A 12,633-nucleotide genomic window follows, 5' to 3' on the forward strand; every position below is an offset into this window, starting at 1 on the left:
AGGGGTAAAGGGGTGGGGGGATGGTGGGAGGGGTTCACATGATATGTTTTCTGTTTTGCTCACTTTTTTTTTCTTTTTGAGTTCTTTGTTTTTTTTGTTTTTTGTTTCTTTGTTTGTTTTAAATGTCTGTAATTATCAATGTTATTATTATTATTATTATTATTATTATTATTATTATTATTATTATTATTATGCCTGTATTTTCTGTGTTTGGTTTTCAGATGTTTTCAGATGTCTGAGGTTATCCTTGAAAGGCATAGATACAAGAGTGTGCACCTGGGAGTGCTTCTGTGGTCACAATGGCCTGCCATGCTGTGGTTATTTGATGATATTTGCTCTGTCCCATAGTTGTGAGTTTTCTGTTTGTTTGTTTTTTTGCTTTGTGTGTTTGTTTGTTTTTGTTTGTTTTCCAATTTAAAAATGAAAATAAAGCTTAGAAAACCTGATCTGGTTTAAATCTGTTTCAGATCCATTGCGCCATGCAAGAAAACTCCAGTGCATGCCCAGTTTCCTGATCTGTTATAGAGCCTATGATATCTTCAGAATCTCTGTTATCTAGTAGACCATCTCTCTGTTATCTGTAGTTACCACTGATGTCATTTAGATGATTTTCAGTGGAAAATAGCTGCAGGTTCAGAGTTTGAATTTCAGAAACTCTGCCTTTGAAAACATTGTTTAGCACCTCTATATACTGGGTAAAATATTACCCATTTTGACATTTTGCTGCTGAATAAATGTCTGAAATGTTGTTGTTGTTTTTTTTTAGCCTGAAATTGGATTAACTTTTACAATATACCCTGACCCCAACCCTGAATCCTTTTATACTATTGTACATTAGCTATAATTTTTTTTTTGTACACTGAGAATATTCTGGGTCACATTTTACTCATATTTGTTCTAATGGATTTTAGATCCAGAAAGGAAAGTGGTGGTTTTAGAACATTTTGAACCTATGAAGTTCCAAGAGTCCAACAGAGACCTTGATTGTGTTTTGAGAAATGTCTGTCCACAGCATATTGGCCAAGGTTCCCACAGACCTACTGGACTTTAAAGGCTCATTGGGGAATCTCAAAAAACATAAATAGTAAAAGAGCATAGGAGGATAATACAGTCCACGGTGGAAGAGTAGTTTGCATAGTTGCCTGACTTCAAGATTTCTGGTCCTTTCTGTATGGAATTGTCTTGCTCTCCCTGTACCTCTGAGTGTTTCCTTCAGGTATTCTAGACTCCTCTCATAATCCAAAGATACTGACTTAAGCAAATTGGTAAGCAGTGTTGGTCAAGTTACTTGAAAAAAGTAATCAGTAATTAATTACTGATTACTTCCCCAAAAAGTAATCCCGTTACTTTACTGATTACTTATTTTCAAAAGTAATTAATTACTTAGTTACTTAGTTACTTTTTAAAAACATGATTTACAACCTGAATAGGTGATAAAGCGATAGATCTTTCAGCCCAATTCTACTTTTTCTGCATAATCCATCATACAAAATGTAATCAAATGTAAAAGTCTCTTTTTAAAACTTGTTTTGTTAGTTTTAATCTTTTAACTTTATGCATGAAGCAAAATTTTAATTATATGCACCATTATCTGACTGGAAGAAATTAGTTTAACATTTAAACCTATTTTCTGCACATTCCAGCACATAATTAATATATATATATATATATATATATATATATATATATATATATATATATATATATTTTTTTTTTTTTTTTTTTTTTTTTTTTTAAATTATTTTTTTGTGTTTACACTCACTCTTTCAGATGCAAGTAAAACACAGCAGAAAATAAATAAAGTCAAAGACTAGCGGCCCTTTTGCTCTATTTTCACCTGTAAAGCAGGAGTAGAGTAGGCGGAGGTTTATCCTGGTGCAGGTGTGCTGCAGCGGTCAGTGGAAGGATACCGCGAGTTTCTCTGTGAGTTTCCCATTATGTCATAGCTACTCGGTGCTTGCTTGGAAGTTTAGGGGTTTTTTTCGCTGTAAAAAGAAGTTTTCTTCCCACGCACAGCGGACACTAATGTTTTTGTCACTTTTTATGGAATCAAACTCAAAATAAGGTCAGTACTTCCACGCTTTAAACGCTGCACGCTCATACTCTCTCCGCACTCGATATATGATCCATTGTTGATCTGCACACAGCTGTTGTCACGAACATCACACTCGCTTACGTCACTGTCATGAGACATTCTCGCAAGAAAATCACGGTTTTAGTAACGCAGTAACGCAGCGTTCCTACGGGAAAGTAACGGTAATCTAATTACCGTTTTTGCAATAGTAATCCCTTACTTTACTCGTTACTTGAAAAAAGTAATCAGATTACAGTAACGCGTTACACTGCCCATCTCTGCTGGTAAGTTACTTGGTTAATTTAAATTGTGCATGAAGAGGATAGAATAGAATAGCTGTCATGGCTGCGGCAGCAGTCATGTGGTGTTGTGAGAAAAGGACCCAAAATGCTGGCACTGGCTGTGATACGAGAGAGCTTTATTGTAGAAGGTGAAAACAACAAAAGCAAGGACAGAACTAAACATAAACCTAAACTGGGAAAACTAGTAACAAACAAAACCTGAAACCATAACTCACGGAACAACACACAGCGAGGTTACACAGGGGATGATGAGCGGAGATGACACAGAGATTGAAGAGTAGAGAAACATGGAGTTTCACCAAATAACACAGATGGTGCGACCACGAGGAGAGGTAGACACACACTATGAATACATACAAGGAAATCACACACAGGAAGGACACACAGCTAATGGGCATGACGAGGCACAGACCTTCAAAATAAAACGGGAAATCACAAACTGTTTCACAAAAAAACACAAACTCAGGGACACGAACAGAGCACCGGGGGAGGGACACAGGGTAGGAATAACAAAACACTAAACACAAGAACCAAAACCCTAAGAACTAACAAAGACACATCAAGAAATCAAAGATTAATGATACAGGACCATGACAATAGCCCTTTATTGTCATTGTACACTGAAAAAAATGCAATAGGCTGGTTGTTGAATTTGCATATAAGGATTTCATATATCCAGTTTGACTAATTTCAATTTCTCATCTCAACATAATTTAGTCTTTTCATTTTCACATATTCTTTAAGGATGTTCAGTGTATTAGACTAAATCATGTTGGAAAGAAACAAATCAGTGATATTTTCTCCTGAAGCTCCACCCCCTGGAAATGTTCAGGAGGAAAAATCGCCTGCACCGTCCGCCATTTTTGTCTCTCGCTTTGGAAACTGGAAACCGTCTGGAGTTCTTTACTTGAAGGTAAATAAGAATTTAAAGCTAAAACACCAGTGAGAAAGAGTGTAGACCCTTTAGATATGTTGACTTTTACTGGTGTAATGTTATTTTTCTGGTATGTGGGTTGTTTATCAAAAACCATGAAAGGCCAACGTAAGGCTCCAGTTAGCTAATGTTAAACGAAATTATGTGATAAATAAATTAGTAATAATCAAATATAATGGGAAATAAGATTGTTTATATATTTTTTCAGCCTAAATTTACTGAGTATTACAAAGTTGCATCAGTGTCTGTACTAAGTGGTGGTAAATGCAGTGGCTCAACCATTAAACAAGCTAATAGGGCAGGGATACGACTGTCTTCTGCCACAAAATAAAGTAAATTCGTGCTCATGTAAGGTCATATTTATGGGATGTTTGCTTTTCTGTAGCTTTAGTTCAATTTATTCTTCTAAAATCTGTTTTTATTATTATTAATATGGCTGCTTTGCTGATAGTGTGTCAGCGGTGACATTACCAGCACATAGCCACAGCTGCTATAAACATGCTGATAGGCTGATGTAGCTTCTGCAGCCAGCAGCGAGAACACTAAATACAAACTTAAGATTCAGTGTAACAGTTATCTAAATGTTGCGTGTCCTGTTTGTAAGCCCAGGAAATAAAATTAAATAAAAGGACAACCTCTAGCTTCAAGCTAATGTAAGCTTCATGCTATTGTGAGGTTGTTAAATTTGCAAATATGCGCTTCACATATTCTACATGAATCATTTATATTTTTGATCTAAACATAATTCAGTCTCACGCTTTTCACTTGTTTTTAAAAGACTGTTCAGTCTTTTAAAATAAGTCAATTAAAATAATCGAAAATAGTTATGTTTTCTGTTGAAACCCCGCCCCTATAGGGTGTGTTCTGCGAGGGAAGATTGACCGTGGTGTCCGCCATTTCTTCTCTTCGTGGGAGGCATACGTTTGGCGCAGAGCTCTACTTTGTCGAGGTAAATTAAACTTAAAACCAAATTTTCGAGGGGAAATGAAGATAAAATCTATCAGATGTGTGAATTTTTACCGAGGTAGTTTTTCGTATATACTGCTGTTGAGCAACATAATGGAAAATAAGAATTATTCCTCAAATTAACTGACGATAATGCTAGCTTAAGCTGCAGGACAGTATTATGCATGTTAACATCTTTTCCAACAAACTTGTGTGCATTTAGTTAACTGGTGTTAGTAAAAATGTTTTACAAAAAAAAAAGAGGTATGGAGGACCTGCAGTAGTCATTAGTGCCAGAGAAATTGTAAGTTTATTGTATTTTCTGGGTCATTGTGACAATATAATTATTTGAAATGTATTGACTTTTTCTTTACAGATATTTGGTGCTTATCCCTGCTGAGAGGCAGATTGTTGTCACTTCAGAGCAATTCTCTAGTGCTGTTCTGTAGTGGTAATAAAGTTAATGTTGTAATAATATTATTTCGTTTGTTAGTGAAGATTTGCATATGTTATCTTACTTTCTTTAAAGCACCAAATATCTGTAAAGAAAAAGTTAATACATTTCAAATAATTATATTGTCACATTCCATGTGGCAACCCAAACGTAATACAAAAACTTAAAACTAAGTACAATGTTGATAACTGGAATATTACACATCTGTATCCTACCACCAAAATTCTCTTTCAGTAATACTTAGTTACATAATTTAATTTGATCTTTCAGCAAAATTAAATTTACAGAAAGTAAGATAACATATGCAAATCTTCACTAACAAACGAAATAATATTATTGCAACATTAACTGGCATGTTGTATACAGCGCTTTGAGTACTGTGGGAGAGTAGAAAAGCACTATATAAAAATCAGTCCATTTCACCACAAAAGTGAGTGGGATGCATAGCTAAAAATTAGTAATATGAGAAAAAATATAACTTTTTGTAAATGTGACCTTGTTACATTTGAGTTCGTGACTGTATTTTTATGTGTCAACTTCTCTTTTTAGATAAATGCAGAGTTTAAGCGCATTACCACCATGCCACTGCAGTCCCGATTTCTCTCACAGATAGATGTGCTATCTGACAAATTTATAAAGGTGTTCAAAAAGCGAGGAGGACAGATAGGAAGAAGACTGCAGAATATTCTGGAACCCATGGCCCAGGTAAGAAAGAATTTTAATTTGTGTCTACAGTTTAGAGAAAATAATAATTTTAACAAAATGCTGCTTGTCACCCTTTGCCAGGATGATGTTGATCTTGTGCGTGAATGTATTATCAAGGGGCTCTGCGTGTACCTCAACGAAGACCCCAGCAATTTAATGACAAAACATGTGGTAAGTGTTATTATAGTAGGTCATTTTCATTGAAAATAAATGTGGTTGCTTCATGAACTAAACCCCCCCCCCCCCCCAAAACTTGGCTGAAAAAGGCTTTTAATGCCACAATGACGCGTGGACAACTGAACAACAAAGTCATGTAGGATTTTCAAATTCATCCCATTGGTGCAGCTACTAAAAAGATTTTGAATCTCAGTGACCTTGACCTCTCAGATTTTGAAAATGATCTATAATTTTCAAAATTGTGCCACAGGTGTATCTGCTGGTGACTGGGGGATACCACTGGCATGTCTTTTTTTATTCTAAAATGAATAGACATATCTGAAAATGATTAGACTATATTTAGCTATGAAATCTTGTTTTATCTACATGCTGACATGCCACAATTTCACTTTTTAATGGACATATTTAATAAATATTGGGGCCACCTTATTTATTAGACAAAATACTGTATGGCCTGGAAGTGTTTATAAAAAAAATATTTATGAAATACTTGGATCCAGCTAACGTCTTTGTTTTGGATCATAGTTTAGCACAGTTCAGATGCTAGTATCTCCACGGTTATTGCTTTTGACAAAAACCAAACCTTAACCAAGGGAGAAAGAGATACAGAGAATTGTCTATATGGGTTAGAGAAGATATTATGTTTAGGTGTTTCATAGTTGAACACCTCTTCATTCTCTGACAGTATTCTGCTTCTTTGCAATGACCAGTGTTCTGTTGAATTTAATTTTGGGAATGTGTATTTTCCAGGCCACAGATGAAGGAGTTATCCAACAATCTATTGAGGAAACAACCATGGGAATCTACATCATAAAGTCAAGAGATGCCAGTGACAGCCCTGAGGACATTGGGATAGTCCTTGAAGGCCAGAGAGTCTTGCAGGATTTGGATAACTGTGCCCTAGCAGCTGCTATGCTATTTGGATTAATGTACACTTTGAACCTGACCTACCCACCAGAACTGAAGTATACCTTCGAGGTATTCCAGAAACTGGTTATGGAGCTCGAAGGGAACAGCCTTTCAAAGAAGGCCCAGGTTCTCAAGAACAGACTGTACGAGTGAACAGTTATGACATGGAAGCAATATGTCTACCTCTCTGAATATGTTCCACTGATTCTTTTTTGCCAACACTGGTAAAATTACAGTATATAGTGAAACTGATTTTTCTCACAATTTTATAGGTTTTTACTGGTAGGAGCAACTTTCACTTTTAACTTTGGGGCCATCATTACTATAGCATTCAATGTTCATTTTTCAAGCCATACTCTTTTGAGGAATAGTTTGTACTCTAGTGTTTTTTTCTTGTTTTTTTGGTTTGTTTGTATTTCTCATCACATTGAGGCTGAGTGTGCCACACTTTCTGCTTCTGCACAAAAATTTTCAATCAAGGTGTCATTGCATGTAATTGCCAACTCAGTGCCATTCAAGTGTAAAATGATCGTTGCATCATTGCTGTCACCAAAGTCATTTTGAAGCTGGTAACTGCTCTCAGGTCAAAAGCCTGAAGTAATTGAAGCAGCTATTTAGAAGGCATACAATTTTTAAGTTCATTGGACATGGTTACAGTAATTTTAGTTATGTTGTGATGTCCAACCACTGTTTTGTTTTGTTTGTTAGTATAAGTTATTGTGATGTTTTACTTATAGAAGAAAGCCAAAACGAATCACATTTTAGGGCTCTTGGTTTTGTGTTTGTGGGTGAAAATGTTATTTTCAAGCTTTTCTACGTCACATTTTAATATTTGCATTCCTGTTGCCATAGTGCCTTACGGCTCTTACATTTAAAAAAAAGAAAAAAAATTACCTGAGGAATTCTCACCTTTTACCTTTGGGCCAGTATTCCTAGAAAATTCAGCGTTAACATTTTCATAGGCCCTAGAATGTTGAATTCAGGATCCAGCAGTTGTTTGTGTTTGGTACATTTTGGAAGAGATGCAATCAGATAACTCGTGTATAATCTGAACTGCTGTTACAACTTCCAATTGTATAGTGTTTTGAAAAATACAGGTCATTGTTAAAAAATGTTTTGCTTGTTGGTTTGATTTAAAGCAAAATATACAGTACATACAGTGTGTGTATGTGTGTGTATATATATGTGTGTATGTATGTATATATTACATAATATATATGTATTACATAATATATATATAATAAAATGATCTTGTCAATATAACACATGGTAGTCAAATACAATTAACATAAAAGAACTCTTGACATTTTACATAACCAGTTAATGTCTGATAAACAAGTAGTTTCTATAAATATTTGACATGAATGAAAAGGATACAAACAACATGAAAAAATCATGTTCATGTTACAAAAAATTTGTGTGCAGTAATAACATGAAAAAATAAGGTTGACAAAACATAACTTAATTGCGTGCAACCGATTACAATAATTTTTTTATGTTTATCCCGCTGATTATTTTTTTCAGTGTACAGGGTGGGCCATTTATATGGATACACCGTAATAAAATGGGAATGGTTGGTGATAGTAAAGTCCTGTTTGTGCACCGTAAAAAAAAAGAAAATCCTAAAAAAACAGTAATATTCCGGCAGCTGGGGCACCAAAATAATACCATAAAATAACAGAAAATAACTTTCTCATTAAAAAATCATGAAAGAATAAAGTTAAGTTGAAACCAAGCACACCATTGTTTTTCTTGTGACATTACCAATAAGTTTGATGTGTCACATGGCCCTTTTCCTATTGAAAAAACAAAAGTTGTATCCAAGATGGCCGACTTCTAAATGGCCACCAGGGTCACCACCCATCTTGAGGAGTTTGCCCCCTCACATATACTAATGTGCCACAAACAGGACTTTAATATCACCAACCATTCCCATTTTATTACGGTGTATCCATATAAATGGCCCACCCTGTACATATACATTGAAATTATGGGTGCCCCACACCAACTATGCAGGAATAAAATAGAAATAGTAAGACAGCAGGAATGAATAAACAGGAGAAATATATACAATCAACAGAAATATATTCAAACTAGAGGAAAACAAGAGAAAGGCACATATTGGCGAACCAAGTGTTTGGAAGCAGTGCCAAAGGACTTGTTCTGAGTATAGAGTCCATATGTCAGTACTGAGACCATGGCTCAGGTTAGTGAAGAGAGTGGGCAGGGGTGGAGTGTGGGGGGATATTATTTCTTAACAGTCCGAATGGCTCAGGGCAAGAAGCTGGTAGTGAGCCTGGAGGTGTGGGATCTGATTGACCTGAGGTGCTAACCAGAGGGCAGCAGGTCAAACAGGTGGCGGGCGGGGTACAAGGGTACTGGAGGCCTGGAGGCCTGGTGATGGCCTCCAGGGGTGGCAGAGGGCAGTGAATTTTTTTTTGGGCAGTGTTAATTACCCTCTGTGCAGCCTTCCTGTTCTCAATAGTGGACACTGCTTACCAAACACCCAGGCAGTAGGAGAGCACACTCTCCACTGAGGAATGGTAGAAAGCCAGCAGCACCTTCCGGTCCAGGTTTTTCTTCCTCTGGACATGGAGGAAGCGCAGCCGCCATCTTTACCAGGGTGTTTGTGTTGTGGGTCCAGGTGAGATCAGTGGAGATGTGGGTGCCCAGAAACCTAAAGGTGGAGACAAATTTCAACAGTTGTCCATTTATAATGAGAGAGGAGTGGACCTGTCTGTGCCTCCTGAAGTCCATTATGAGTTCTTTTGTTTTAAGGTACAAGTTCTCTACCTCCACCCTGTATGCTTTCTTATCTCCATCAGAGATGAGCCCAACCATAGTGGTGTCATCAGCATACTTGATGATGATGTTGGTTAGGTGGGTTGCTGTGAAGTCATAGGTGTACAGAGAATTACATCCCTACGGAGATCCGGTGCTGAGTGACTGTAGGGGGGAAGTTGAGGACGAGTCGAACTGATTGAGGCCGGTTGGTTAGGAAGTCTTTGATTAGGAGCAGGTGTCAGTGGGGAGCTGTAGGTGATCTAGTTTGTTGGTGAAGATGTGTGGAGTTATGATGTTGAATGCTGAGCTGTAGTAAACAAAGAGCATTCTCAGGTCGCTCTTCCTGCACTCTGCAAAGGGTGATGGTGATGGCATCCTGTGTGGACCAATTTGCTCTATAACAAACTGGTGGGGCTCAAGAGAGTTTTGGTAGACATTCTCTGATGTGCTGAGACACGAACCGCTTGAAAAACTTCAGGACTACAGACCTATAGCCCTCATGTCTGTTGAGGCTGCCTATACCAGTTTTGTAGGGAATGGGAATGATCCAGGAAGCCTTAGACAGAGGGTAACAGCCTACCGAGCCTGCCAGCTGGGCACAGGTGGTATGGGGGGAGGGGTGGCCTCAAACCGATCAAAGAAGGTGTTGAGCTCCTCTGTGAGTTAGACGCTGCTATTGGGGCATGAAGCATTCTGCCTCTCCACACCTGGTGGGGGTTGTTGTTGGTGAGAAAGCCCTCTGATGTTACTGTACACATGGTCCAGTGTCCAGAGTCTTTGTTGCGGTCCTGGCAGTGAAATGTCCGGCTTGGTAACTCCACTGAGGATCGGGGATGTTTGGATGGAGCCAGGATTCAGTTACAATCACTAGATAACACTCCTGGTTGTAGTAGGGGAGACCGGGGATAGTTGTAACATTTTTGACATTTCTGTCTGTAAATTAGAGCTCTTTTAAGGTAGTGGATTCAAAATGTAATGCAAAGTATTTACATGTCTCTGCTATTAAATAGTGCATCTGTTTTCTCTGCAGCACAATTACCCATTGCATGGTATGGTCTCAAACACAAAGAGTGAAATGTTACAATTAACCCCATAGTCTGGGTTAGTTGTAACATATCCTGGGGTGAAATGTAACACAATGAAATAAGGGTACTAACAAAACATTAACATGTAATCTTTTTTATTCAACACATGAATGCACTTAGAGCCATTTATGTAGCTATGTGTGTGTGTGACAGAATGCAGAAATCTAGCTTTTGAACATATGCCAACCCCCCAAAAAAGACAAATTATGGAATTTTCTGCAACTTAATATTTCATTCATTTTGGTTGGTCTTCTTTGAGTTTGGCCTCATTGGCTCAGTGGGCATTATAACCTACAACTCTTGCACCAACTTTTGAACATAACAATGAAACTGAAAAAATGTAGTTGTGCACCAGCATCGCAATTCCATTACTTTTTATCATGGCTTACCTTGGTGTGGTTTGCAAAGTGCTTCAGAAAGATGAGGAAATCTGTATCTTGCACCCATCCTGATTTATTTCCACTACCAGTACTTCCTACTGTCTCTGACACAGTGGTCTGCATAATGTATGTGTGGGAACACAAACAGTGGAGGAATTGTGTTGCCAATGGCATTAACCGCATATACAAAGGTGACCAGTGAACCTCTCTGCTGATGTTGTTGCCCCAACTTGTTTAATATAAGTTAAAGTAATAGTGTGGTAAGCTGTAACATCTGCATTATTGTTACAACTAACCCAGACTGTTGCTGTTACAACTGACCCAGACTCCTATAGCCATGAACTAGCTAACATTACAGCCAACGGCTAAAACATTAGCACTAAAGACCTACACAGAATATATCCCCATAGACATACAAGTAACATAATTTAAGTTTGATGAGTTTAACTGCAAAGCAGATAATGCTATTAGAAATTGAAATAAAGTAGAAAAACTTTTTTTTACTTTTTTACTTTTTTTCGTGTTAACTTGTCTGTGTTTGACAAAATATGCTGATTTTTCACATGTGATAGCAAAACTGAATTGAGCATGCACAGGATGAATCACATCATTTGAAACTTAGCCCTGATTGGAGAAATTGCAAGTGTTACAACTGACCCACGTTACAACTATCCCCGGTCTCCCCTAAATCCCAGATTGTAGCTCCTCTGTTTTGTTTGCGGGGGATCTGGAATTGTTGAGGAAGATGGATGTTTTCGCACTTGGACGCGATACCCAGCTCTGCATTCCCGCTTTTGCTTCCTCTCCCTGCACCGTCTGAATCGCCTACTGTTTCCGACAATAACCCATGGAAGGCCCATAGTCTCTCAGGTGGGGTAGTGTCAGTCCACTCCCAAGTAAAGTCCAGGTTCAGGCCAATGTCTGTCAGTTCCTGACAAGTGAACTGTTGTTGCATGAAGATGCAAAGAAAAGGCATAAAGAACACAAAAAGGTGCACTGACCACTGTGCTGCTGCATACAACCGTATGCACCATCATCTTCAATTTTATTCAAGATATGAGGTAATTAAAGTACTTGTGCATAGAACAAAGTGCTGTATGAATATGTTGTTAAGGTATGACTTGTAGTTAAAACACAAAATGTGAATATAAGATATTGCATTTGCAACCATATTCGTTTGCAATGAGCTTTTATGTTTTCTCTTCTAAGTTTTTATTAATACCATTGTTTATAGAAGGTAGCTTTTACTTTTACTTTAATATATTAGATCATTATGGGGTTTTTTGTGTTAGATAAAATAGGACCTGAGACAGTGTGAAAACAGATGTTTTTCTTCAGAACTGGGGGTTGTGAAACCTGAAATAATGAAAAAAAAAAAAATTCTCCCTGGTCTCTAAAATATTAAAATCCCAGATTGACTGCAGAGCAGAAAGGTGTTGGGTTAAGCAGAAGCACTGAATAAGGAGTTATAGGAACAGAGCCAAATTTTTGACATTGCACTTACAGCTTTGAGTCATCCAGCCATGAGAATTGTGCACTCTTCTGATAACATTTCCCCTGCGCATTCCAAATAAATAAACATAAATATCAGTGACTATCACACACACATCAGGTGCAAAATAAGACATAAGAGTTTTCAACGTTTCAGTAATTTTCCTGGTGTAAGATTAAATTTATTGCAAACATTTGTTTGATTCATTTGATTGTATCTTAACTTGGAAAAACAATTGATGTAGGATATAATCATGCACACACACACACACACACACAGAAAACCAGTCAAATGTTTGGACACACCTTTTCATTTAATGGATTTTCTTTATTTTTACTACTTTCTACATTGTAGATACATACTGAAGACATCAAATATATGAAGCTAAATGG

General features: G+C 37.3%; 1 protein-coding gene across 1 annotated transcript; it reads left to right on the top strand.

Moving 5' to 3' along the window:
• Positions 1 to 3,222: 3,222 nt before the first annotated feature.
• LOC148106090 (uncharacterized) lies at positions 3,223 to 7,620 on the top strand. Its single transcript, XM_087852573.1, has 5 exons — positions 3,223 to 3,289; positions 4,167 to 4,259; positions 5,259 to 5,414; positions 5,496 to 5,585; positions 6,342 to 7,620. The coding sequence occupies exons 3-5, from the start codon at positions 5,289 to 5,291 to the stop codon at positions 6,651 to 6,653; spliced, it is 528 nt and encodes a 175-aa protein (XP_087708699.1). The 5' UTR covers positions 3,223 to 3,289; positions 4,167 to 4,259; positions 5,259 to 5,288; the 3' UTR covers positions 6,654 to 7,620.
• Positions 7,621 to 12,633: the final 5,013 nt, after the last annotated feature.

Source organism: Neolamprologus brichardi, chromosome 2 (genome assembly GCF_056152115.1).
Source record: "Neolamprologus brichardi isolate AB-2024 chromosome 2, ASM5615211v1, whole genome shotgun sequence".
Taxonomy (NCBI): Eukaryota; Metazoa; Chordata; class Actinopteri; order Cichliformes; family Cichlidae; genus Neolamprologus; species Neolamprologus brichardi.